Here is a 25,940-nt window from a genome sequence, read left to right as displayed (position 1 = left end):
GAAACACTTCACCATCTTCCAGTCAGCACTAATTGCTGGGCTTCGGTGTTCCTCGTCAATTTTCTAGCTTTGAGATCAGATGTCGAAGATCAGTTCGCTGCATCGGTTCGTTTGTCCTCTAGTCCCTCGAGTTCCCCGGCGTCCTGTCCACTCTTCTGCCTATAGGAGAAAATGACAAAGAACCTGGATTCCATCCCATACGATGTGTTTTACCAGGTGGCCTCGACTCTCGATTGCCATGATTACATCCACCTCAGCCAAGTCAACCGCGCCATCAATGCCTTGACCAGAGGCGATTCAATTGCCCGCAACACCGTCAGGGTGCGCGCCCCAGTCCCCTTCATCTTTCGAGGCGAACACTGACTCGAATCACCGCAGAGCACACTTTCCCATACAAAGGAAGGAAGAGAAGCCAATAACGCCAAGGCTGGCTACCGCAAAGCCATCGGCCATCTGTACGACATCAAGGAGTCCCTTGCAACCGCTGAGCCTTACTCGGCGTCTGTCCTGGGCTATGGAAGCTCCTTCCTCTACTCGGGGGGCTCGCTGTGTTACATCTACAATGATGAAATCCGTGCTCTGGACGTGCGTGGTGCCAGCCGCGTTGAGCAAGTTATGAACCTTCCTAATGTTCTGCGCCGTCTAATCCCCGGCTACAACCCCGACAATGGGATGACGCAGGTCTCACTCATGAACTTCAGCGACTGGATCGTTGCATTCCTGGTAGAGATGGACGACAGGGCTGAAGCTTACATTTTGGCGCTGGACATGCGGCGCCAGTTGCCAGGGAAAAGTCCCCGTTTGAGATGCCGGAGGTCGATTCAATCAACGCAACGGTTGTTTATTCGACACAACAGCAGGTATCTTTACTACGGGACACATTCTGCGCTTGGAGTTAATGGATACACTCAATGGGAGGTCAACTGCGTGGATCTGAGAGATGGAAAACTACAGAGTGAAAATATGGTTGTGTTGGATAAATTCGCCGGCAATGAGATTGGGCAAACTGTGTGCTTTGAAGTCTACCAGAACCACCTGTACGCCATCTCGACCCTGGTTGATTTCGAGGAGGAGGAGGTCGATTGGACCTCGTATTACGTTTGGATCTGCTTGGATCCCAAGCTCACAATGCACAAGGACGGTGTCAAGACCCACCGCACCTGGCGCCGACAGCACCGAGAGGGCCCGATCAATGACACTTGGTCCGACCTCTCACTCAGAGAGGACGAAGAAACTGGACAGCCAATGATTCTCGAGTGCCGCAGGGAGTGGCGTTACGGTGGGAGTGAAAACTGTCGAACGTACTACGTCCAGCAGCTGCCGGCGCCCGCCGACGTTGACAAACAACAACCGCCCTCTGACTACTATCTGACATCTATACCTGACGAGCCGCTCGCTAAGACCCTGGACGAGAACTGCAAACCCAATTATGAGCGACCAAGAAAGCGACTCCGCAGACACTATCACTCCGAGTACGAGGAAGGCGCAGAACCACAGCCCCGACGTGACTTCATCCTGGCCAAAACCAAGTTCCGCACATACAATATCTCCGCATCCAGCTATTTTGATCTCGTGAATGACCCGCTCCCAAAGGCGCGAAGTGGCGAGCTTGTACCCCGTGATCGAATGCGAATACGCGTCGTATCGAGGAAGCGCAAGTGTCCCATCGACGAGGAAGGCATCCAGGTGAAGCCGGGGTTTCTGTTCAAACCTGAGCTTAGCGAAGCAGACGGGCGTTTAGTAGAGAACAGCGAGGAGCGTTTCGCAACCCGAGGCGTCCACCTCTGGCCCCCCGATGACGCTCCCGAAGAATTAAATAACTTACTCTGCCCCTCCAAGCGAACCGGGCAAGTTCAAGCCCTGGCAGACGATAGATCCATTGTGTACTCAGTGAACCGGGATGGCCTGGAGCCTGGCGACCAGGCGCTTATCCTCATCAACTTTGACCCATCGCTGCGGCTGCCAGGGCTGAAGCGTTTGAATTTCGGCAGACATCTTGGCGCCCCAGCGAAGACTGACGCGCCGGTTGGCATTGAACGGCCTCACGCCGGTGACGTTGGCCAGGATCGGTCAGCCATGCAGACAACAGTTGCAGGGAAACAAGCCAACAAAAACGTGCCAACTGTCCGAGAAGAGCCGGCAATGTACCTCGCCATCGACCGTGGCTTCTGGTTTCGATGACTCTCGGGCGAAGGGGTTGGCGGTTGAGGTCAGGAGGCGGAGGCAGTCTGGCACACTATGCACAGCCACTGCAGGCAACAGCAGTATTGTGGAGTAGTGGATAGCCTATGATGGAGTAATCTTAACTAAATAATATGCAGACATCGAATGCTACGTCCATGATACAATGAAACCGCGAAACGCGTGATAGTCCTCGGTGCAGAAGAATCGACCGGAGTTGAAGCCGAAGCAGCTTGAGCCTTGAAGCAAACAAACCAACCCCTTTACCAAGCATGACTGTCGTCTTACTCGCTCTCTCGTGCCCTCGCAATTAAGATTGGACGAGTGCGTGAAACAGGATCCCACTCAGCCTCTTTCGTCAAGCCTCGGCCACTAGCCCAACTGCCTAGGCCAAGGAAGTGTCTCTTCAACTGACGATGCGGCCTTTTTTCTCGCCTGTGACTGGTTCAGATAGTTACTACACTGCTTTGGGACAAATCCATGTCGCTGTCGGGGCCCACATCGGGCAGTCATCCTTGGACGACGAAGCTCGTGTCCTCACGATTACGAGGATTATTGCCGTTGCATGCCTTCTTGTTCTCTCTGCGTCAGTACTTCATGCACCAATGCTGTAGCAGGGCCAACTTGAGAGATCTATCCGTAACTTGGCGGCATTTCATTCCCCTTCAGCCACGCCACCGTACCCGCACACAGTGTCGTTGATCTTCAGCGTGGCAACAAAACGCCAACGCCCGGGCAGGAATAGTGATTCCTCTGCACAGACCTACCTCCTTTTTCTCCCCGCTCAAGAATATCGCATGGATGTCTAAAGCCATGTCATCATCAGCATTTGCACCCCTTACGCCACAAGACCACCTCACAACGCCAACAGACCCCGTCTCTCTCCAGCGGGCGTCGGCCTGGAGCTGAAGCTTCAAAGCAACACTGTGTGGGGCGATCTGAGTCATGTCATACGGTACCGGTAGTAATCACGGCCATCTCTCTCTCAGCAGAGGGAAATAGTCAAGCTAGTGCGTGGAAGCGCACCAAGAGTTCGACCTGGCCTCCTTCCAGAACCTTAAGAACCATCAAGAGTTTCGAACACGAGCCACTTCTCCGCAAGTGATTGGAATGATCCTTGGTCCCCCACTTTGTTCTCCCACACTGTACACTCAGATACGAGCATAACGCAAAGAGGTCCCAACCCCGAGCACGCAATATCAGGCCCCAACCTTGTCTGGACGGACTGGGATTGACCGAAGGATCCATCTAGCATGTCGTTTTGGGAGGATAGCCAGGCCAAGACTGCAGTAACTTGACTTGACTCACTTGAGAGGTCGCATTTGATTTCCCTCATGAGGTGAAGCCATCACTCACTGCGCCCTGATTGGCCAAAACGCACATATTCCCGCCTTTCACCATCCAGGGAGATCCCTTCAGATTGTCGTTAACCATTCCTGATCGGTTTCTTCACCGCTTGATATCTGTGATAGCCCCCGAACAGCCTCACCAGTGCAGTCATCGGGATTGGCGGGGGCTCTCTTCCTGCCGCTGCAGATCTTCCTGAGAGAAAGGATAGTCTCCTTCTCGGGAGTCAATTCCTTGATCAGCTTTTTTCTGCCCTTTGAAACTTTGTGGCCTGTACCGTCTTGGAGCGGGGTTTGAAAGTTGAAACGGCAAACAGCCCTTTTATTTGCGGCTGACAAGGGTGGATAAGTGAGGCTGGTTAGAGAGGTGCCTGCACTCGAGGCGCCTATTATTTATCAGTATTATGCACTTCTAGCAGGGTGAAGGCCTGGATGGAAGAACCGAAAATCTACCGATTTGCCATCTAATAAGTCTGGATGGTGAAGGGAACTTTTTTCAAGCGAATCAAGTCCCCGTCTCACCCTCCCATTTCTCAATGAAGAAAGGTTCGTAATCTCTGACTTGGGACCGACATATCTGACCTAAAATTCCGATGGCTCACTTTTTGAAAACCCGGCGATCTGTCAGAGAGTCAAAGTCTTTGCACATTCTGAGCAGCTTTTGTCACAATGCCTTTGGACTGAGATGCATTACAGCATTGAGCAGCTCCAGCTATTAACAGCCTTGACAGGAATCACCTAATCATCATAGATAAGCCTCCAAGTGACGAATACAAATCAACTGCTTTCTGATATACTTACTGTAGAAGATAGTGCCAGCCTTCGACGATCCGATGCCCTCACGCAATGTATACTTCGTATACTTCATATCCATCACATCAAAACGTTCCACACCGAGTAACCACGACCCAGCTCCATCCAAATTGCGACTTCCTCTCGAGACCATACATGATGCATAGCCCAAGGGAGGAACGACCACGGCCTTTCCAGTCGTACCTGCCTCGTATAACCCTTTGGAGGGTCAGTCTTTCCTCATAGAACCGTTTCCCCATTGCGCCTTCTTCATCCCCACACGCACCTTCCTTGAAGGTTCTCTATAATCCAAGGAAGGAACGATGGGTGCCTTGCTAGTCGTATCTGCCCGATACGACTAGATTTTGAACTGGCCATGCTTGCCATTTATAGGACATAGGTTTTCCATCGTACCTTCCTTCTATACGTCTCCACCTTCCTTGCAAAACCACACCGTAGGAGGAAAGAGTCACCGGGCTCAGTGGCACCTTCCCGGGCCATTCAGTGTGGTAAGCTTACTGTTAGGAAGGCAGTAGGAGACGAGACTGTTGTCGGTCCGGTTACAGAAGCCGATGATTATGAGGGAGATCTCGACTAGACGAGCCAACACAGAGCTCTGGCTTTCGGTCTGGAGGCTGCATTCCTGCACAAACATATCCAACGTACTCAGACTCAACGAGTCAGAGATGGTATAGAGCCTGTGGACTTTACAGGCTTATGTTTAGTTATCAACGGAATAACCATCGACTCATCCTGCCCTAAAAGCGGCCGCACCTTCTTCTTTTATTGCATGAACTCCATCATACCTTCCCAATACAAGCTCCCCTCTCCAAGGAAAGAGCAGCCAAGTCAGTCCTGGTCGTGGCTTCCTTATAAACCGAATCCCAGATCGGGCTGCACTTTCCTTGCGATATTCCATTATATCAGGAAAGAACAACCAAGGCCACGCCTTCCATTAACGGGTTTACAGACAGACTACTTCCACATACAGCATCACCAACATCAATCTCAGCACTACCCCCTCCTCTTAACGACCCTCGGCAGCAAACCCATATCGCAGCCATAACCCTATACATCCCAAGTCCAACCCGCGCACTCTGCGCCAGAAGTCCCATCATAAACGGGAATACTGCGCCCACCGCTACTCCCAAGCACACTGATGAAGCTAAGGCTCGACGATTGGATCTTACGCGGTAGCAGTCTTGCGAATATTGCCATTGCGCAGGGTACCTAGAAACACGCCCAGGATTGCGACTGCCACAACTTCGCCGATTAAATTGGGGATTAGCCAGGCTAGGATTTGCAAGGCGATGGCGCCGAGGGTCATTATGGTGACGGCGATTTTCTCGCCAATGCGGTGGGAGGGGTAGACGAGCAGGAATCGACCGATGGTGATGCCTGCCCAGACGCCGGCGCTGACGTAGCCGATTTTGGAGGCGAGCTGGAGCGGTGGGCTATTAGAAAGGAGACCACGCAGCCTGAGACAGACACTTCGGCGCCTTGGGAGGTGAAGATGAAGAGGGCGCTGAGGATGGTGGTGCGGCTCTTGAGGGAGGCTTTGAGGACTCACGATGGGCAGGGCGTTCATCTGGGCTGATACTGGTCTGCAGAGGGTTTTCTTTATTGGCCTCGAAGTTGAAAAATGCCCAGCTAGCGAATGCCGTTCTCGGGACAGACACTGCCAGGGTTATTGTATAGAATAACGCCAACTGATACCACTTGACACCAGGTAAGTATTCCAATGGAAGCAGAAGGTGAATGTACTATATTATAAATCAAGAACTGTATAAGAAACATAGCGTATGATTGGTTTCAACCCTAGTCCAGGGCCATGTTAGGGTGTTTCCACGGATTCCACCGCTTCACTCGACTGGAGCATGTCCAGACACCCCATTCGAGGGGCAGCTAATCCCAGACCAACATCCAGTCATCATCGACCCTAGGGTATTCCACATAGCCCGACTCATATAATCTGATAGAGTCCTTGGCGTCATCTTTGTATGGATTCTGGTTGTAGTATTGAGATGCGTCGCTATCACTCAAGACATATTCATACGGCCAGTCCCTGACATTCCTAGGAATTGCCCCACAGCCACGGTTGAGTGCTGCCTTGACACCGGTCTTCAGAGGAACGGTCAGCATGCGTGTACAAGGCAAGATTACATGGAAAGAAACCATACCTCAAGCGTGTTTTTTGAGTCCATATTGTAGTAGTGGTCGACGATGTTGTCGAGATAGCAGACTGGAAGGTTGACCATCATGACATTTTCAAGGTCCGCGTCTGTAGGCTGCATGGATGCCAACATGCCCTCGACAGTCCCAGACTTGCCGTATCCATTCGTCTGCTGGTTGTATTCCGCAGCTTTGGCCATTTTGAATAAGTCAAGATGAACAGTGGTGTTGAAATCGCCATCATCCGAGTCCGCATCATATCCCCACCCTGCGACTGTCTCAATACCAGGGACCGGGGTCCATTTGTCAGTCTTCATCACATTCCCCCACGGGACATAGAGGTAAAGCGTCGAGCTTTCTTCGTCACACGCTCCCCAAAGGTCCTCGAATTCGTGGTACGCCTCACATGGACTATAACCTCCAACTGGCTCGGTTAGCTTTGCAATATAGACCTGTTCGGTGCCCCAGAGATAGTTAACAGCTATAGTGTCTGTAAGTGTTCTAGCAAGGTTCAGGGCCTTCTCTTTTTCTCTGTAATCGGCGTGTACTGCGTACATTCCGCTGTACAATACAGCCGGAGCACCCCTGGGGTCGGAAGTGTAACGCTCGCCGTCACTCCCTCCACTGTTGCTGGTAGGGTAGTCCTCGATGACGTGGCCAAGCAGGTCCGTATAATACGATTTGGCTCTCCCGAAGGCTTCGTCCATCATGACACTCATGTTGCCATTCGTGTCTAGTTCCTCTTGAAGCCTGTATATATAGTATCAGCATTGAAGGCCCAGCCATCCAGGGTATGCTTACACCTCGGCCGGGTTAGGTGTGTCAAGGCCTGCTATGTCACCCGCCAGTGCCAGCGCGTCACTCCCAATGCTAGCCATCTCTGATATCTTTTTCCCAGCAGGTCCAAAGGGGCCTGCAAGAGCACCGACGATTCCCATAACTCCAGAGCTGATCGAGAGCCCATCCGCCACATCATTACTGTTGTCGACATCATGTGTGGTGAATGTGCTGACAAGGTGGGTCTGAATACTGTTATAATGAGACCACGATTGATCGATTGCATCGATCAAGGACTCCATCCAGTCGCGGAAATTTTGAACAGCGTACAGCGCAAATTGCACTTTGGCCTCTTTGTTGTCCGTACAATCTGCGTCACTCCGCTTCACCGAGGCGTCGCACGCATCTCTGTAGCAAGCTGTCAGCTAGGAAGTTTAGTTATAGATATCGGCTCGCACATACACCGTGCAAGTCCAGGATCCCGTGTCTTCCATCAGAGTTGAAAAGATCATGGGCCAGGACCCTGTCCATTCCCCATAGGGGCACTTTGTCGTGTCACTGCACCACATCGATGAGCTGTAGGGTTCCACCAACTGCGTTAGCTACACTATGCAATGCAAGAACTCCCAGCGGGGATACCCACTATGAGTTTATAAAGCCGCCCATGTTGTATTTGTTCCAGTTTTCAATTGACCGGCCATTTACATCGCAGAGGAATTCCAACGATCCTTGCTCGGCTGCGGTCATGCGGTTAGTTCTTATGGCCGCAACAACGAGTATTATCCCAGATACGTACGCGCGAGGTCTTGGGTGGGCGTGGCCGTGGAAACACTGGTCGCAGTTGCAACCGCGGTAGTAGAGCTCCAGAAAATGCTGGGGTCACCAGCAGCAACAGCAGCTGTTATAGAGCAGTGTCAGTGACAGTCGTTAACAACGACAGGAAGAACTCACCTAGGGCTGGCGCCCAAAGAGCAAGGCGCATGCTGTCAACGAAAAGAAATAAAAGAATGGAAGAGATTAAAGAGCGAAAGGATGTCAATGAAGGATAGTACAAAGTTGGGATTGGTTTACCTCCAGCCCAGGGGCCATGAATCGCTCTTTATACACAACAGCAGGCAGTGTGGGAGTAGCCTCACTGCGAAATCACCGTAATAATACAAAACCAAGCGGCAACTCTACCAACAGCATGGTATTGTCCTCGTCCATGTATACAGGAGGCTGATAAGATTAAGATGTCCCTGGGTTGGGCCTCACTGCCAATCAAGACGCTCCAGTGGGCTATGGCCCACAGTGGCTTACGGGGTACCACTCCCAATCTGGCACTCGCAGTAACGGCCCCCAATGCACATATGATTCATGATTCATGAACATACTCCATAGGCCGGAGGGGATCAATGTCTTCACTCCTGCAGGAGGCGTTAGGGTAGGTGATCAAACCCAGCACATTGCCCAAGGGAGGGTTGCACCACCGCCGACATCCACGGAACAGATAACAAAACCCCTTGACCACATCGTAGGGCAATAGAGCAGGCAAGTAGGGCCAAAAACGCTCGCGCTACTTAGGTAATAATAAATCTGTAGCCCGCGGATCAACCTAGACCCCTGCAGATGTCAGTGAAATATACGAGTGTAGATTAAATGAAACCCCAAAATCTTGAGTCAGAGTGTCTTGTAAAATCCCCTGGCTACATTATAAGGCAAGAGAGTAGACAAGTAGGGCTGAAAACACCTGCATTACTTAACGAATATTCCGCAGCCCGCAGATCAACCTGGACCCCTGCAGATGTCAGCCAAATATACGAGTATAGATTAAACATATCAAGCCAGTCCGGTGGCCCCTGGAGATGTCAGTCAAATATACGAGCGTAGATCAAACGAAACCCCAGAATATACGAGTCTTGGCAACTGGCAGCATGTTTAACGCTGTTCCTGCATTGGCTGTCCTTGCATTTTGCTATACACCCATATGTCGATCATCAATGAGGCTGACGCCCGGTGGAATGACCCTAAAGACTCACGAGTCATGTCCATATCCGGCCCTGGGCCCAGAGCCCCAGAGCCCCAGACACGGAGTATGCCCTGGCATGCAGACAGGTGGATCGGCGTGCCTGTAAGAGCCCCTGGATTGTCGTATTGTATATTCGGGGCCGTATATTCAGGGGGGAAGTGAGAGGTACAAGAAAAGTGGCTTACACACGGGACCATCAGGGGTCAACAGATCAACAGCCCGGGTTGATATTACCGGATGCCTCGAGAAAGTTGGCAGAAATTGGACTACAACTAGTATAAAAGAAATCAGGTGTCCAGCTAGGGTAGCTTTTGTTGACCACCCTATCCTTCCTTTCTCTATCTCCGGAGTAAAGACCCCTTCGTGGTGTGCTTTTTGCAGTTTTGCTACTTGGCCTGAACGTGATTTACCAGAGCAGTAAGACAATCTATAACCATTCCAGTATCTTATGCTCATTATATACAGCAAATATGAAGTTTTCTATCGGTATCCTCTTTGCCCTTTCGCAGGCATCCCTTATCGCCAGCTCTCCGGCCAGCTCCGCGGCAGCTGATTCCAACCCCCTTAACAAACGTGAGGGAACATGCTCTTTTTTGACCGAACGTGCCGGCTACAACTGGGCCAATAGACGGTGCTGGCGTGCCTGCGACGATGGCGTGGCTACCTGGTGCTGGTCTTATGACAAATCACAAATAGTTAATGAGCATTATGCTCAGGCAAACCTCCAGGCCGGTTACTATGGTGGCTGTGAGAAATATACAGAATGTTTTCCAGATGATAAGCAAGCGGACAATGGTATGTTGAAATGTGGCTGTTAGATATGCTGCGGGTGGACGGCCTGCCATATCTAGTATACCTATCCTGTTTATTATATCATCTCTATATCATCGTGCTCAAGCTTTTGTAATTGAATCTGTAACTAGACGTTTACTGCTTCTTCTCTTCTCCTTCAACTAATTACAATGACCATTCAAAGTCAAGGCGCATCAATTGTAGAAAATCTTATATATAGTTACATATAGAAGAACTAAGATTGTAATAACTGTCTCGCCCGTTCTGACCTCACAGCCATAATACACCGAAAACTATCAGGCACACCACTCAGCCCATTTGAAAAGGATACCTTGGGCATAATCACACCCCCCCTCTCAATGACAGGACACTTCATATCCATAGTCGCCAGCAGCGTCGCAACCGCAATATAAACCCCAGCCAGGGCAAGATGCTGCCCAGGACACACCCTCCTCCCAAACCCAAACGGACCTTCAGGAGGTGGCTCGCCCTTCCCTCCCTCTTCTAGCGGGATATACCTATCTGGATTAAGCTCATCAGGAGACGAGTAATGCCGCTCATCACGAGACATAGCCCAAGTATTTGCAAAAACAGTCGCTCCCCCAGGAATGTAATACCCCCTGTAATAATCCTCATTAAGAGACGCGTGCGGGATGCCAACAGGAGAAAGCGGCGCCCACCGCGTTGCCTCCTGGATCACATATTCGAGGTACTTCATAGCCGGTCTATCCTCGAAGTCCGGAAGACGCAATATATCCCCGTTCGAGTCGAGACCGACCACCCGTTCAATCTCCGCCCTGGCTTTGTCCTGCACAGCCGGGTACCGCATTAAATTCAGAATGCATACGATTATAGTAGACCAGGTTGTATTCCCGCCGGCGATGGATATTGCGCCTGCGGCGCCTTTTAAATCGGCGATTGTTACGTCTTCATTGGATTTTCCTTCCTGTTCGTTATCGAGATATCGACCCAGGTGGGTACGCATGAAGGATGGCTGCGTTGCATTCCCTGCCCTGATGGATGGCTCGGTTGCATCCCACGGTGTATCGTGTAAAGCCTGGATAGACGGTCTTGTATCGCGCGCATGAGCAAGGGGCTGTAAGGCGTCCCACACCCGCCCCGCACAGCTAGGCAGGTATCGAAGGATAGGGAAGAAGTCGACGATGGAGGCACCAGGGACGCCGCCTTTTCCTGTTGCTTCTTCGACGTCGAGCGCCATTTTCACGTACGGGTCGTTTTCCTCTTGAATGTCGATTCCGAATCCGATGCGGAGGACTACCGCTGTTGAGAATTGACGCAGGCGCATTTCCCAGTCGTTTGGGTTCTGCGTTATGGATTTGATTGCGCGGCGGGCTTCTTCTTGTTGGAGCGCGCGGTATGGTTTACATGCGGACGGGGTGAATGACTGCTGGAGGAGTTTTCGGTGTAGTTTGAAGCGAGGGGACAAGCGCAGAAAGGTAAGAGTGACGCCCCAGCCCATCTCTTCGAAGACAGCAAACCGTGGGCGATCGGCGTAGTTGGCGCCTCGCTTGTCGAGCAGGTCGTGGGCGGCTTCGATGCTGTTGAGGACGATTATCGGCCGGGATAGAATGTTGAAGTATAAGATGTCTGACTTGTACTGTTTTCCCCATTGAGTGAAGGCGTGTTCGGGATGGTCCCTGGGGATGAGCCGGAGATGGCCCAGTATCGGGTTACCAGGAGGACCTGGGGGTAGCAACCTGGATGGTCTGGATTTTCTCAGAAGTGTGATAGTGATGCTTAGAGTCAGGATGATAACTATGCTGACCGAGGAGATTAGAAATCCCATTTTGACGGGGGTTGTCGAGGTGAGATTGAAGGTGATTGAATGTAAGCCCATGTAGACCTTGACAATCCCGGTTTTTATGATATACACAGGATATGGTCATAAGATAGAGCTGTATGGACTACACGGATAGCCTACGGGTTCATGGCTGGCAGTTGGATTGCAGGATGTTGGATTATGGCAGGGCTGGTGCAGCGCTTACGCCTCCATACAAAATGTTGTCAGACATCAGGCGGCTAGGGCCGAGGTCAGCCCAATCAAATTGAGGCTGCTGCCGGGAGGACCCACCAGCCCCACTTACAAAGAATAAGCGCCCGCCCTGTTTTGGTTGTGAACGGAGTTGTATATTACCATAATACCAGTATTATATGACATTACATGCCCCCATTCTCCATTTGCTTTCTTTCTTTCTTCTTCCCTCATCTCAGGAGCTGCACAAAATGCTGGCTCCCCGAAGAACAACGATCACGTACTTCTGTGCTGCTCTCTTTCTACTTAACCTCTTTTATATTTACTTGAATTGGGAGCGCCAACCTGTCATCTCGCTTGACGACCGGCGTTCCCAGCTGTGGCAGCAGCTTCATCCCCTGCTTGAGGAATTCAAGCCAGACTGTCCTCAACCAGCCCTGTATGACAGCGCAGGCGCCCGACGGTTTGATGCTGTAAACGAGGCCCCTCGCGAAAACTACGTCTCCAATGTTGATGAGATTCAACTGCCCATGCAAACTGCGCATGATGGCTTTGTGCAAGCTATCCGTAATTTAAAGGTCAATCGTCCTTATGTGCGCGGAACAACTGGCATAGTGTCCTCTGCGGGGGGTGACTATCTGCCTACCTTTTTGGTATCCCTCTTGTTGCTGCGGCGGACTGGATCAACTCTGCCGGTGGAGGTGTTTATGAAGGATCGGACGGAGTATGAGCCTGAAATATGCGAGACTGTTTTACCCCGGCTGGGCGCAGAATGCCTGGTGCTTTCAGATATTCTTGCGGTAGAGGAAGTTACAGACCAGGAAAATTTGCTGAGTATGCAAGCGATAGAGGGCTTTCAGATCAAGTCATTTGCCATGCTATTCTCCTCGTTCGAAAGGTTCCTCTGGTTGGACGCGGACTGCGTTGCTCTTTATGATCCAGCTATAATACTCGACTCTGAACCTTTCACGTCTACTGGACTTGTTACGTGGCCTGATTTTTGGGCTAATTCCGCCGCTCCGGTATACTTTGACATCTCCAGACAAGCTGAACCTCTCTCTACTGCTCGACAAGCTACAGAAGCTGGAATGCTGCTTGTTTCAAAAGAAACGCACCTTTCCACGCTGATTCTCGCGGCTTATTATAATTATTACGGCCCGGACTATTATTACATACTACTTGGCCAGGATGCACCAGGTACGGGTGATAAAGACACCTTCCTCCATGCTGCAACTGCCTTGAACCAGACCTTTTATGCGGTTAGTGAAACAGTAGTGGACATAGGAAACCTTATCCCTTGGGATCCGGACGCTGCAGTTAACGCTGGTTATATCCAAGCCGATCCAATCCAGGACCATGGGAAATGGAGAGTCAAGGATCCTTCGGTATCCAGCCCACCCCGAGCCTTCTTCGTTCATGCTGGAGACCCAGAATTTAACCCAGGGAAGGAACTTCTGGGTGAAAAGTTAACGGGTTTCGACGGGGAACCTACTCGACTCTGGACATATCCTCCAGAGGCAATGGAACGGCTAGGATGGGACGCCGAGAAGGCATTCTGGGAGGAGACGCTGACCGTGGTGTGCGATATGCAACCGGCTTTTGAATCCTGGGATTCTGAAGTCCGGCTCTGTGAACGGACAAAGGAGCATTGGGAGGCCGTGTTTGAGAATCCAGATGCAAAGGTTCCGGAGTTTGCGGTGGCAGTTTCAAATTAAATAGACTTTATAGAGTTAGTATATAGAAGCCTGAAGCAGGTCTCGGGCTGAAAGGTGCTATGTATAATTATAAATGTGGTATTTCAGGAATGCTTAGTTACGACTCCTGGATATATAATTAAATGTGCCTGTATGGTATGACCGGTGTTTTGGTACATACGAAGACAATGCGTGGATGGTAAGATCTACAAGGCACTATTCCTAGTCCGGGCTATATGGGCCAACTGTGGGCCATAATTACGGGGACTCCCTTTATTTATATCTCTGCCTACAAAGCATATTACACCACATTACCGGTATTCCATACTCTAAGTACAGAGAATAAGTTATGTTCATTGTCCCTCTGTATTCGTTGTTGAGATCGCGCTAGCTGGATAGGAAAGCTTGTTCACTGAAGAATACGGTGGAGAAGCTATTTCATTGACCGATATGAATAAACAGCGGCCGGAATTCAAGAACCCTGGAGCGAATAGTCCATTAGGTCTTTTGTGCTCTGGTAATAGTGTTGTAGATTGAGGGAAGTTAGTATCGAGCTGGCCTCCGTTATGTTTATATATACATATCTCAGAAGACATGGGACTTTACACTCTAAACGGAGAAGATAGTCTCTTTAGGGAGACTGAAAATAACCTTGTAATATATTAACTAAATCAGCCTCGTTCAGTACCGTATGCAAAATAAGCGCTAGCTCGTGCCCCGCGTTCCCTCCACCTTACCTTCTTATCTCCCTACAAAACCTCCACCATTAGGACGAGGACGTCGTGTCTTGTCAAGCGCGAAAATGCGTTTAACACACGATGACTACACGGTCGCCTGGATATGCGCCCTCCCGATAGAAATGGCCGCAGCAAAGGCCATGCTAGACTCGACGCACGAGCCCCTACCCCAGCCCAAAACCGACCATAACGTGTACACGCTTGGGACTATCCAAGAGCACAATGTGGCACTAGTGTGCCTACCAGCAGGGGTCTACGGGACGGTTTCAGCCTCGACGACCGTGTCGCATATGGCGTCAACTTACTCGAATCTTCAATTCGGGCTGATGGTTGGTATTGGAGGCGGGGTTCCTCGGGGATCGCATGCGGCTGCAGCGGATATTCGACTCGGCGATGTGGTTGTGAGCAAACCAACTGGGTCTTCATCTGGGGTGATTCAGTATGACTACGGCAAGACGATTCGCGAAGGGAGGCTTCAGCGTACGAGTTTACTTAACAAACCCCCGCAAGTCTTATTAAAGGCAATAGCACACCTGGAAGGTGAACAGATGGCGGGGAATAGGCGGATTCGGGATACGCTGGCCCAGATGGACCCTAGAATCAGGGAGCAATTTCCACGACCGCAAACCGATATGCTCTTCAAGGCAGGGTATTATCATGAAAAGCCTGAAGTAGGCTGCGTTGCTTGCGATTCGGTCCAGCTGGTTGATCGTCCTTTACGAAGTAGGCCTGATGAGCCGTATATCAACTACGGCCTAATTGCGTCCGCGGACCAGGTTATGAAAGATGCCAAGACGCGCGATTCTATTGCAGCGGAACTGGACGTTCTTTGCTTTGAAATGGAGGCTGCTGGGATCATGGATGAGCTGCCATCTCTTGTGATACGGGGGATCTGTGACTACTGTGATTCTCACAAGCATAAAGAATGGCAGCCGTATGCAGCTTTGGTTGCTGCTGCATATGCGAAGATTTTGCTATCCACGGTTCCAGTTGTTATGAACAAGGACAGACACCGAGAAAAAGGTATGTTACTGGGTCTAAAAGGAGAGTGAAAAGGGCCCTGTGCTAACGAAGATGAAGATGGGTTTACTGCGGATGAAAAGGAATGTTTACAGAGCCTGTTTCTCACAAACCCAGAAGATGATAAGAATGCACTGCGAAGACGAAAAGGGGGCCGTGTGGCTGGAACATGCGAATGGATACTGAAAACCGACGAGCTTATGAGTTGGCTTCAAATGTCAGAGCCCCAAGGCGAAGGAGGTTCAAATGTCCTGTGGCTGTATGGCAACCCTGGAACTGGAAAGTCGACAATGGCAATGACAATGGCAGAGGAGCTCCCAAAACAGCAAGCCTTTACGAACGGAAGCAAAGTCCTGGCCTATTTCTTTTGCGACTCTAGCAACGACAAACAGCGTACGGCTGTCTCAATTTTACGTGGTCTAATCCATTATCTGGTGACGCAACGCCCATACTTGGCCAAGTTCCTGCCAAAGCATAGCGAGGGAAAGACGAACTTGAATAGCTCTTTCGATGCATTATGGAGTGTCCTGATGGAGATGGGAAAGGACTCCGCCGTTGAGATATACTGTATCATTGACGCTCTGGATGAATGCGAATCGGATTCGCAGCAAGACTTTATTCGCCAGGTTTATCAATCATTCGGAGAGCAGCAAACGGCAGACTCACCACCATCTCATCTCCATATTCTGATAACTAGTCGTCCGTATCCAGAGATCGGCGAATATCTGTCTCACTTCAGAAGCAAAGATCTCGCCTCCTACAGAGCCGTTGAGGATGACCTCAGAGTTATGATTGAAGCAAAGGTTAAGGATCTGGCTGCGAGAAAAAAGTACCCAGACTCAGTGAGAAGAGATGTCTCGAGAATCCTAGCAGAGAAAGCCGAAGGAACATTTCTATGGGTAGGAATTGCCTGCAGTGAATTGGATCGACCAAAAGCACAATCTAAGCGTGCTGTTAAGATGCTTAGGGAAATGCCACTGGGATTGCACGCTTTGTATGGGCAGCTACTGAGCACGGCTCTGGCCGACATAGGGGAGGATGATGACGAGAAGGAAGCCATGAAGAACATGATGAATTTTGTTGCTTTTACGAGGCGGCCATTGACTGTGCGAGAGCTAGCAGGTCTTTGTCAACTATATCCTGGCGACGATGAAGACAGCCGTCTTCAATTCACAAAGGACCTGGTTGAGCAATGCCGCTTGATGATTATTATTCAAGGTGGGTATGTACGGCTTCTACACAAGTCAGTGAAAGATTTTCTTGTCAAGGAAAAGCTTGATATTGAGGAGCTAAAAGCTCATGCTGATATGGCAAACCACTGCATCGACCATATCCTGGACTGTGTTGAGACTGCCAGCCATGAGAAAGCCTCGTTTCTCGGATACGCAGTCAAGTATTGGCCTGAACATGCAGGGCTTGCCGATACAGCTTGGGCGGTAGATCCGCAGCAAGAATCATTTTTCGAGCCAGATTCAAGGGCTTGGGAGACGTGGCAGGCATGGTACGATTTCATGGCCGTGGGTTTATCTAATGCCATCGAGGAAGGCTTCGGCATATTCCATGCAGCAGCAAGGTGGAGGATTATACCGTTGATTCTATGGGGGTTCAAGACAAACCTGGATCAGCACGAAAGAACATACCATGATGCAGAGTTTCAAACAGTGACTGGAGTTACACCACTAGAAGAAGCGGCCCGAAATGGTCATACCAATGTCGTGGTCACTGTATTGAACAGTATAAAAGCTGGATTGCGAGTTTCCACGCGAGTTATCAGTGCTGCTGCAGGGAACGAGGAAAGCGGGTATGATCTGATGAAGCTCCTGCTGAGCCAACAAGAAAACCACGCTGAGATCAATGAAGAGGTGCTGCAGAGTGCAGCAAATAATGGGCAGAGTGGAAAGAAAATCATGGAACTCCTCCTAGATCAACGGGAAAGCCAAATACACGTCAGTGAAGAAGTGGTGAAGGCTGCAGCAGCCAACAGGCGGAGTGGAAGAGAAGTTATGGAATATCTCCTAGACCGAAAGGGAGATCAGGTCCAGCTTACAGAAGAAGTGCTGAGAGCAGCCGCACGAAATGCATACAGTGGCCAAGATATTCTGGCACTGCTCTTAGACCGCAGAGAAGGTCTTATCCAGATTACAGAAGAGGTAGTCAAGGATGCAATGTACAACGAGAGAAGTGGAGAGAAAATCATAGAACTCCTCCTGGACCGGCAAGGCAATCGAATTCCAGTCACTGAAGCTGTAATCAAAGCAGTAGCAAGAAGTACAGTCAGGAGCAGGAAATTACAGCAGCTTCTCAGTGGAAAATGCCTTCAAACTCTGATCACAGAAGAGGTGCTCAAAGCAGCAGCAGGCAACCATGTCCAGGGGTTGGCAATGACGAAATTCTTCCTGGATGAATGTCTGGATTCCAATTACTGCGTGGCCCCGGATGTCTTGATTGCTGCTCTGTGCTATCAGCATGAAACCAAACTTCCTTCCTTGCTACTTGAACGCACACCTGAGCAGTTTGATCTTACAGAAGATATCTGGGAGGCTGCTATCTACAACAAGTATAGTACTGAGCATGTGCAGCTACTTCTAGAGTATAAAAAAAAGGTGCACGTTGTCCTTACAGAGCGATTGCTGATGGCAATCTCATCACACAACTGGACGCATCGGAAAGGATTGATAATGCTCCTTCTCAATGCTGGTTGGAGTTGCACCGTGAACAAAAGAGTCCTCGACATTACTGTCCGCTGGTTTGATGCCGATGTGATGATGTTGCTTTTACAGCAGCTAAATGGACAGTTAAAAATCACCGAAGATGAAATAATAGCAGCATTTCCTGAGGACAACAGGATACAACGGCAAGGTATATCTTCGCTTAGGGATATGCAACCCACTGTCCAGACCCCCAGTATAGCAGAAGATCTGCCAGCACAAGACGCAGCGTACCAATTGGGTTCTTTAATACAGACGCAAGTTCTTGATGACCACGATGATGAAGTCTGGGTCTTGGAATTCTCTCATGATGGCCTCAACCTCTGCACAGCAGGCCGTAGCGGCCGTCTAATCGTTTACGAGACCATGACCTTTAGCATAATACACAGCCTGCGTGGGCATGTAAAATACGTCCGGTGTCTCGCATACAGCCCCAATGATACAAGATTAGTGACATCAGGTCACGATGGGCTCGTTCGGATCTGGGACACAAAGGTGGGTTCTATACCTTGGAAGCTCTGAGTGGACTCGCTAACAGTGTCCAAGCTTTACAAGTGCCTACATATATTTGGAGATAGACAACTGGCAAATTCGCTACTTTGGGTTACCGACCAAGAGATCATTATTTCAACCTCCAACTCTGTCCGGCACTTCAGCACAACTGGGCTGTGCATATATGAGTGGCGGAACACTTTCAGCGAACATATAACCTGTTGCTGCATAACACCAGACTGTACTCGTTTACTGGTCTCTAACAACAGGGAAATGCACGTTATTGATATCAAAACAAGGGCGCGGAAGTTCTCGTTCGCGGTAGATGCTCCTCCGTTGTCCTTGACAGTGGACCCTAGTTCTCGTTATTTGCTTGCCAACCTGATTCGTGGTCGTGGGGTTCAGCTGCTTGACTTCAACCAGGGAACGGTTATCCGTCAATTCCGGGGGAACCGTGAGAACGGATTCGTGGTAAAAAGCAATTTCTTTGGCGTAGACCAGAGTCTAGTCCTAAGTGGTAGTGAAGATCCCCGTATATATGTATGGGATCGGGGTTCTGGTGCCCTTGTGGATATCTTGGAAGGACATGAATCAGGCTGCATAAGCTCTGTCACACCAAATCCACGCAACCCAGACATGTTCGCATCTAGCGGAGACGATTGCACTGTACGCATTTGGGTTCGAAAGAGAGGGGCGCTGAGTGACTGAGTGCGTAATATCAAAGAGTGCTTTCTAGACTGGTCTATAAACATGAAACCTCCCAATCTTCCACAATTTGCTACCTCCCAGCCTTCTTGAACGCCGCAATAAATCCAAAATAACCAGCCCCTTATGCTGCCGTTTGCTGCTTGGCAAGCCCGGACGCTTCGTACAACATAGTGGTGGGGTTACACCTTTAAATACTTTTCACCTGTGGCATTTCCATTTCTTCCATGCTTGCCACTGTCCACTGAAGCGACGCTGACAGCTTCGTAGTTCACATCCACTGTTACCGGCTGCAGTGTAATATGATGAATACCGTATCCATAGAAACACTCATTCGCAGTCTTCACAAGCCGGTGGAAGTCTGCCTCGCCGTCATTATTGAGGACGAGATGCGCCGAGGCAATGGACTTCTCCTGGTTCAGTTGCCATATGCGGAGCTCGTCCACAGCGGTAATACCCGGTATCTGTATTGGATGCTTCTGTTAGATACACAGGCAATAAATACAAGTAGATATCTCAGCAAAAGCGCGCATACATACCTGCAACAAGTCACGCTTCACATTCTCCGGTTCAACGCCATCCGGAGCACTCTGGAGCAGGATAAGACCACCCCGTTTGACTTTCATATATCAGCTGTTTGAAAGCTGGTAGCAAAGGGATAGCGTCCATGACTAACTGAAAGGAAGAGACGAGAGGAAGATCATCACCGCAATGGCCATTCCAACCGCGGGATCTGCATAGTAACGCCCACTGTAATCAGTCTGCCAGATGATGAGGCCGGCAATGATGATCCCCAGATTGTTTCCGCAGTCGCCCATGACATGGACAAGGACTGCCATTAGAGCGAGGTCGAACTTTGGCTTGGCTTGTTTGTGGGGGATGACGGCTTCTTCGATGTCTGAGTTCTCATCGCAGGGATAGTTATCGTGTTGGACTCCGTGGTCGTGCTCTGACAAAGACATTATTATCACTTATTACAGTTTAGATAAGGGTTTGAAAGACTCACCATGCAGGAATACAACACTGATGATATTCAGGCCAAAGCCTACACAACCAATGATCATGACAAGTCTGGGATCTTCAACAACTGCGGTTGGATTTCAGTCAGTATGAAAATTTACATTAAAAGCAGGGCTTCGTACTCTCCAACTTAATGAACCGCTCAATTGACTGCAGAAAGGTGCTAATTCCAAGTGAAAACAACAGAACTCCATTGAAGAATGCGCCGAGTAGTTGGGAGCGCTGCCAGCCAAATGTGAAAGACGGCGGCGGGGTGTGCTTTTCTTCGACCTGGAGCATGTCAGTTTAGAACTAATCCTTATCTTGAACGGTGGAAAGTTACAATGGCGGCGACCAGCGCAACCAGGAACCCGACGACATCGCTGAGCTGGATACATGTCAGTTCAGCAAATGGCCCGAGCGTCAACGGCATACATAATGAAAGGCATCGGCAATGAGAGCGAGAGAACCTGTATAAAAGCCAACTATACCATATAATCAGTATGGGGGTCTTCAACACAGAGGTGTGGTACAGTAGTATACCAGATATCTCGGCGATGAAAAACGTCATGGATATGCCCGTCACCGCGCTGAGGCGTTGAATCCGAGAGATCTTGAATGCCATTTTAGCGCAGATATTTCGATAAACATTTGATTAGCACTAAAAACACAGTATGCTACTTGGACTTTCCTTTATATAACCCTATACTTCATGGTTTGAAGGAAGATCCCGAGATCGGCATATTCCCAATTAGGATGGATGTGGTGTTTCAGTTATGGTGGAGCCGGCCTTCTCATGCACGATCAAAGTGCAGATTTGACTTCTAATTGCGTGGCTAAATATCGGATAGCCCCTGTATATCAACTTCCAGCGGTTAAATGTGGCAAGTCCATCTGACAAGGATTGGAAATCTTATTCAAGTAAGACGTCGCGTCCAATTCTACCGCAATCCGTTTGAATTAGGGTTATCGTTCGCCATTGGGCTTGACTGCAATGAAGTTCAATACCATATATAATACCGTGTTGTACTGATGAATTCACAGAAAGATTGTTATATAGATGGCATTCCTGTATTTCAAAGCACGCTGCATTATCAATCACCAACGCGAATGGTCAAGATACAACACATTAACTCCCAGCACGAACTCCAGCGTGCCCTAATTCCCATCTCGTCAGTAGTACTAACCCCATTCCCATCTCGTCAATAGTGCTAATTCCATCGCCGATCGTTAGTTCTCAAACATCCCATCTGCAGAACCAGCACCCACATCCACCTCAACCATCTGCTCCGGCGTCCTCGCTGCAACAATGATGTAATTCCCCAGTAACCTCGTGCGAAACGCCGCCTCGCAGTACCGAAAATAATACAACCACTGCCGGCGAAACGCCTCGACTTCGGCATCCGACACCCCCGGGCGTGCGGCCCGGTAGTCCGATTCGATCCTACCCCAGTTGTGCAGGAAATTGTCCTGCCAGGCCAGGAGCGTCTTGCCGTAATGGGGTCCGATGTTCAGGGCAGAGGTAACCTCCAGACTCCCCTCTGAGCCCCGGTGAAGCGAGTCGAAGAGCATGTGGATAGTTGGCAGGTAACCGCCTGGGAAGACGTATCGGCCAATGAATGTCGGGACTTTGGATTTCGTCTCGCGCAGCTAAAACAGTGGTTAGTTTATCTGTTATTTAATAGTCGCAGAGGCTCAAACCTTGTTTGTCATGGTAATCCCATCAATCACCATCACTCCATGGGTGGGGTGCAGGAGCTCGGAAATAGTCTTGAAGTACTCATCCAGATATTCCGGCCCAACGTGCTCGAACATTCCCACCGAGATGACGCGGTCATAGAACCCACCGTTATCTGAATCTGCACCTGGACCTGGCGCAGATGCTTTCCGGTAGTCACAAAGCAGGATGCGTACGCGATCCTGCAGCCCGGCCGCCTTGATCCTCTGATCTGCGAGACTCTTCTGTCTCTCCGATAGGGTTAGGCCCGTTACGCGACACCCATAGATCTGCGCCGCCTTGATGCCCAGATCGCCCCATCCGCAGCCGATGTCTAGAACGTGGTGTGATGATGAAAGCTGCGCCTTTGATAGGAGGTTCTGGACTTTGCGGGCCTGTGCGGACTCGAGCGGTTCCGCGGGATCGCCAGACCAATGTGCGCAGGAGTAATTCAAATCTGGTGAGAGGAAGGCGCTGAAGAGCTCGTTGGAGGTGTCGTAGTGGGAGGAAATGTTTTGCCGGGCTTCCTGGATGCTGTTGGTGGGTTGGAGAAGCCACGCAACTCGAGGGAGAAGCTGGAGCAGCAGATTCCCTGATCCAAGACGGTTTTTGTTCTTGATGTAGATCTATATGCTGTTAGACTATCTGGATAGAATCATGGGTATGGGTGCGCACGTCAAATATTCGACCGAGGTCATCACAGTCGACTTCTTGGAACATATAGGCCTCTGCAAAGCCCTAGACATCTCATAAGCATGTAAACGATGCATATTACTAGTATACGATGTCTTACAAGATCGAAGCATGAACAAATTCTCATCCACACATTGGGACTTCGAACGCGCAGCTCCACAGCCGAGTCGGACTTCTCGGATCCGGTCTCTCCAACCTGGATCTCCTCTGGAGGTTCTTTGTATTGGAGAATAAACTTGAGACGCGCACCGTTAATCCGCTGGAGCGCATGGAGGGCAATCTGCTGCGCGTATGGATGAATATAATATGACAGGGTGGACGTCATGGCGCTAGTTGTTGGCCGAAATGGCCTTACTGGAGCTCTTACAAACGAACTGATTAAGTATACAGAATTCAAGAGTTTTGTGAGTTCCTCCGACAAAATGTTTTGGTATAAGTGCAGCGATGTTGGGTGTCTTGTAGTCGTCATATATCCGCTTTGGGTAATGAGCTGCCTTATCAGGCGACGTCATCGACTAATCATAGTAACGTTACAAATCCGGATTGCAATACTTCACGGTGTATAAATAGGTGCCTACGGAGTATATTATTACCGGTGGCTTAATGTACCACGACCTGGCCGTTAACGTCTAGCTGCTTGTATCCACAAGGCCACACAGCCATATCACTATGCCACTATCACTATGCCACTATCACTATGCCACTATCACTATGCACTATCACTATCGCCCAACCTGGACTTATTTTCTAGGAGAAGAGCGAGATAAGATTAAATTCAAGCAGTGCTAGGCTACACTTTTGATATGAGTGATGGCCGATTCATTTCGTTCGTTTAAACAAGGGTTAGATGTCCACTCCGACTACCTCGCTTAAAGCCCAACTGAAGCCAAAAGGCTAATGCCTATACCCATTCCAAGAAGCCCAGATGTCAGCCCAGTTGAATGGCCTGCTGAGGGTGGTGTCGACGACTCGGCAGTCGCACCGGTAGTAGAACTAGGACTGCTGGTGGAAGTGGCAGAGGAGGTCATGGTAGGGTCATACGTGGTGGAGGCAAACGAGCATTTGCGGACAATATCATTTGCATCTATAAATTATCAGCGTAATCTGGGCATCTATAGTTTACCTTCTCCGATGAAGAAACATACCGTTGTCCTTGCCGTCTTTGCTGTACCTGTCGAGGCAGGCGGCGCAGTTTGGGACGCTCTTTGATGCATCAGGGTCATCGCAGACGCATTTTCTCTCAGCCGAATCGTCGTCATTGGTAGATTTGTCGCATCTGGCAGTCAGACTGACAACAGAGGCGCAGGCATCTGTGCATTGGGATGGGACATCGTTGGAATCGATGTCCTGGGCTAGAACTGATGCTGCCAGAGCCAATGCAGAGAAGAGGAAGAATGAACGCATTGTAGTAACAATCCTTAAACTGCAACAAACCCAATAAGTAGTTTTGAATTTATTTATACGGTGTAGAGACCGAGTGCCTCGGAGTCTGGAATTTATATCCAAACCCTGGCGATCATCCAAGGCACCAGAATTCCAGTCCCCGCTCTGGAATCTAAAAATAATGCGCCAAAGCTTGGGGAAGTCTTGTTTCATTCGACCGGTGGAAGGAGAGCCAGGGTTTGTTCGTCTCCCGATACTTCGTATAGAAAAGATCGTCGTCCCCGCATGGCTGTCGTGTTAGTTCGCCGAACAAAAGTCGCCGTCAGAATGTCATTCGGCGAACGGACAAGAAATGGCTGGGTCAATTCGGCCAATTTAACCAACAGAAAGCCTTGCTGCGGAATCTCGGCGGCCTTGTAGGATATTCTTGATCAACTCGAAGACAACTGCCTGTCAACTAAAGACTTATACTCAATTATTCAATAAGAAACACTGCTAGGGCTCGGCCGATTAGGTCACTTAATCCACCTTGTGGAGAGCAGGCAGCAACTTCAGTTCTCCCTTTGCATCGAGAACAGCATCATGGACTGGGATAGCCTCTGCTTTAATACCGCGACCTTCATCGCCGGCATCTTTGTCCTTGACTATGGTGCGGATAAATTCGTGGACCACACTGTTGTCGTGGGGCAGCGTGTGGGCATCTCGCCGACCCTCATTGCTCTTTTGACGGCTGGAGCAGAATATGAAGAGGTAGTCCTCACTGTTTATCCTTTCCGGATGCATACTGATAAATCTGTAAGCTCGCTGTTGTGGTTGCCGCAATCCTGCAACACCGTGCACCCCTTGCCCTGGGCAATGTGATCGGTTCCACCATCTCCAACATCCTCGGCGCCTTCTCCCTCGGTCTTCTGTGCCATCCAGGCCGAATGGAGTTCGACTGGACTGCAAAGATGTACTCCGCTTTGCTTCTTGCTGTCACTACATTGGTTGTGGGTTTGGCCTTTTTTGACCAGCTAAATCAGCCTACAGGCGGAGTCCTCATAGCCATATTTGCCCTGTACTTGATCTCCATCGGGTACGCCATTTATAGAGGCATAGCGGAGCCACCTCAGATGTCGGACAGCGACAGCGAAGACGATGTACCCGCCAGTCGTAGCCATCAGATGCCCTCAGAGGAGGATCCGCTGCTATCGACGCCCAACTCGCCATCTCCAGAGGATGGCAGAAACATATCACGACCACTCTACTACCATCTATTCCAGCTTCTCTTCGGCCTATTTGCGCTATCTTTATCTGGATATATCCTTGCCCACAGTGCCGGCACAATCGCTGATTCCCTCCACCTGTCAGGCACCGTATTCGGCTTGACAATTATTGCCTTTGCCACGACCCTCCCAGAGAAGTTCATTTCCGTGCTCAGTGGTTTTCGTGGACAAGGAGGCATTGTCGTTGCAGCAACTGCAGGCAGCAACATATTCCTCCTAACGCTGTGCATCGGCATTGTTGCTGCCTCCGGAGGGGCTGTCGATCAGGCAGATGCATTTGTTCTTTTTGACCTGGTAACAGTCTGGATGTCGGCGTTCTTTCTTGCTGTGGTTGTATTTCTAAGACCGCCAAGTCGGATTTCTGGTTTAGTATTGCTTGCTGCGTACTTGGTGTTTTTGGTCCTCGAGTTCTCGCTGTATAAAAAAAGGTTATAATACTGTCGACGATACCCAAAATGGTTGTAGC

The 25,940-nt window shown here is 49.9% G+C and overlaps 10 protein-coding genes across 10 annotated transcripts; 4 read left to right on the top strand and 6 right to left on the bottom strand.

Annotated features, from left to right (window-relative positions):
- Positions 1 to 171: 171 nt before the first annotated feature.
- fbx15 (F-box domain protein) lies at positions 172 to 2,181 on the top strand (the record flags this gene model as incomplete). Its single annotated transcript, XM_041701353.1, has 2 exons — positions 172 to 321; positions 379 to 2,181. 2 exons carry the CDS (start codon positions 172 to 174, stop codon positions 2,179 to 2,181), a joined length of 1,953 nt encoding a protein of 650 aa, XP_041554247.1.
- A 3,324-nt stretch (positions 2,182 to 5,505) lies between these two features.
- APUU_30277S (uncharacterized protein) lies at positions 5,506 to 5,907 on the bottom strand (the record flags this gene model as incomplete). Its single annotated transcript, XM_041701352.1, has 1 exon — positions 5,506 to 5,907. The coding sequence occupies one exon, from the start codon at positions 5,905 to 5,907 to the stop codon at positions 5,506 to 5,508; it is 402 nt and encodes a 133-aa protein (XP_041554246.1).
- A 317-nt stretch (positions 5,908 to 6,224) lies between these two features.
- Positions 6,225 to 8,250, bottom strand: APUU_30276S (uncharacterized protein; the record flags this gene model as incomplete). The annotated part of the gene is made up of 7 exons (XM_041701350.1): positions 6,225 to 6,440; positions 6,500 to 7,241; positions 7,293 to 7,676; positions 7,731 to 7,844; positions 7,912 to 8,005; positions 8,065 to 8,166; positions 8,220 to 8,250. The coding sequence occupies 7 exons, from the start codon at positions 8,248 to 8,250 to the stop codon at positions 6,225 to 6,227; spliced, it is 1,683 nt and encodes a 560-aa protein (XP_041554245.1).
- Positions 8,251 to 10,303: 2,053 nt separating this feature from the next.
- APUU_30275S (cytochrome P450) lies at positions 10,304 to 11,875 on the bottom strand (the record flags this gene model as incomplete). The annotated part of the gene is made up of 1 exon (XM_041701349.1): positions 10,304 to 11,875. The coding sequence occupies one exon, from the start codon at positions 11,873 to 11,875 to the stop codon at positions 10,304 to 10,306; it is 1,572 nt and encodes a 523-aa protein (XP_041554244.1).
- A 437-nt stretch (positions 11,876 to 12,312) lies between these two features.
- On the top strand, positions 12,313 to 13,776 carry APUU_30274A (uncharacterized protein; the record flags this gene model as incomplete). The annotated part of the gene is made up of 1 exon (XM_041701348.1): positions 12,313 to 13,776. One exon carries the CDS (start codon positions 12,313 to 12,315, stop codon positions 13,774 to 13,776), a length of 1,464 nt encoding a protein of 487 aa, XP_041554243.1.
- A 781-nt stretch (positions 13,777 to 14,557) lies between these two features.
- APUU_30273A (uncharacterized protein) lies at positions 14,558 to 19,420 on the top strand (the record flags this gene model as incomplete). Its single annotated transcript, XM_041701347.1, has 3 exons — positions 14,558 to 15,515; positions 15,573 to 18,715; positions 18,767 to 19,420. 3 exons carry the CDS (start codon positions 14,558 to 14,560, stop codon positions 19,418 to 19,420), a joined length of 4,755 nt encoding a protein of 1,584 aa, XP_041554242.1.
- Positions 19,421 to 19,599: 179 nt separating this feature from the next.
- On the bottom strand, positions 19,600 to 21,041 carry APUU_30272S (cation diffusion facilitator family transporter; the record flags this gene model as incomplete). The annotated part of the gene is made up of 8 exons (XM_041701346.1): positions 19,600 to 19,881; positions 19,957 to 20,036; positions 20,094 to 20,366; positions 20,424 to 20,504; positions 20,560 to 20,707; positions 20,760 to 20,804; positions 20,852 to 20,901; positions 20,960 to 21,041. 8 exons carry the CDS (start codon positions 21,039 to 21,041, stop codon positions 19,600 to 19,602), a joined length of 1,041 nt encoding a protein of 346 aa, XP_041554241.1.
- Positions 21,042 to 21,646: 605 nt separating this feature from the next.
- Positions 21,647 to 23,151, bottom strand: APUU_30271S (uncharacterized protein; the record flags this gene model as incomplete). The annotated part of the gene is made up of 4 exons (XM_041701345.1): positions 21,647 to 22,066; positions 22,118 to 22,759; positions 22,809 to 22,871; positions 22,927 to 23,151. 4 exons carry the CDS (start codon positions 23,149 to 23,151, stop codon positions 21,647 to 21,649), a joined length of 1,350 nt encoding a protein of 449 aa, XP_041554240.1.
- A 544-nt stretch (positions 23,152 to 23,695) lies between these two features.
- Positions 23,696 to 24,230, bottom strand: APUU_30270S (uncharacterized protein; the record flags this gene model as incomplete). The annotated part of the gene is made up of 2 exons (XM_041701344.1): positions 23,696 to 23,910; positions 23,972 to 24,230. The coding sequence occupies 2 exons, from the start codon at positions 24,228 to 24,230 to the stop codon at positions 23,696 to 23,698; spliced, it is 474 nt and encodes a 157-aa protein (XP_041554239.1).
- Positions 24,231 to 24,791: 561 nt separating this feature from the next.
- On the top strand, positions 24,792 to 25,909 carry APUU_30269A (sodium:calcium antiporter; the record flags this gene model as incomplete). The annotated part of the gene is made up of 2 exons (XM_041701343.1): positions 24,792 to 24,959; positions 25,010 to 25,909. The coding sequence occupies 2 exons, from the start codon at positions 24,792 to 24,794 to the stop codon at positions 25,907 to 25,909; spliced, it is 1,068 nt and encodes a 355-aa protein (XP_041554238.1).
- Positions 25,910 to 25,940: the final 31 nt, after the last annotated feature.

Source organism: Aspergillus puulaauensis, chromosome 3 (assembly GCF_016861865.1).
Source record: "Aspergillus puulaauensis MK2 DNA, chromosome 3, nearly complete sequence".
NCBI lineage: Eukaryota > Fungi > Ascomycota > Eurotiomycetes > Eurotiales > Aspergillaceae > Aspergillus > Aspergillus puulaauensis.
The sequence above is the reverse complement of the archived record's forward strand: the minus strand, read 5'-3'. Positions and strand labels throughout refer to the sequence as shown.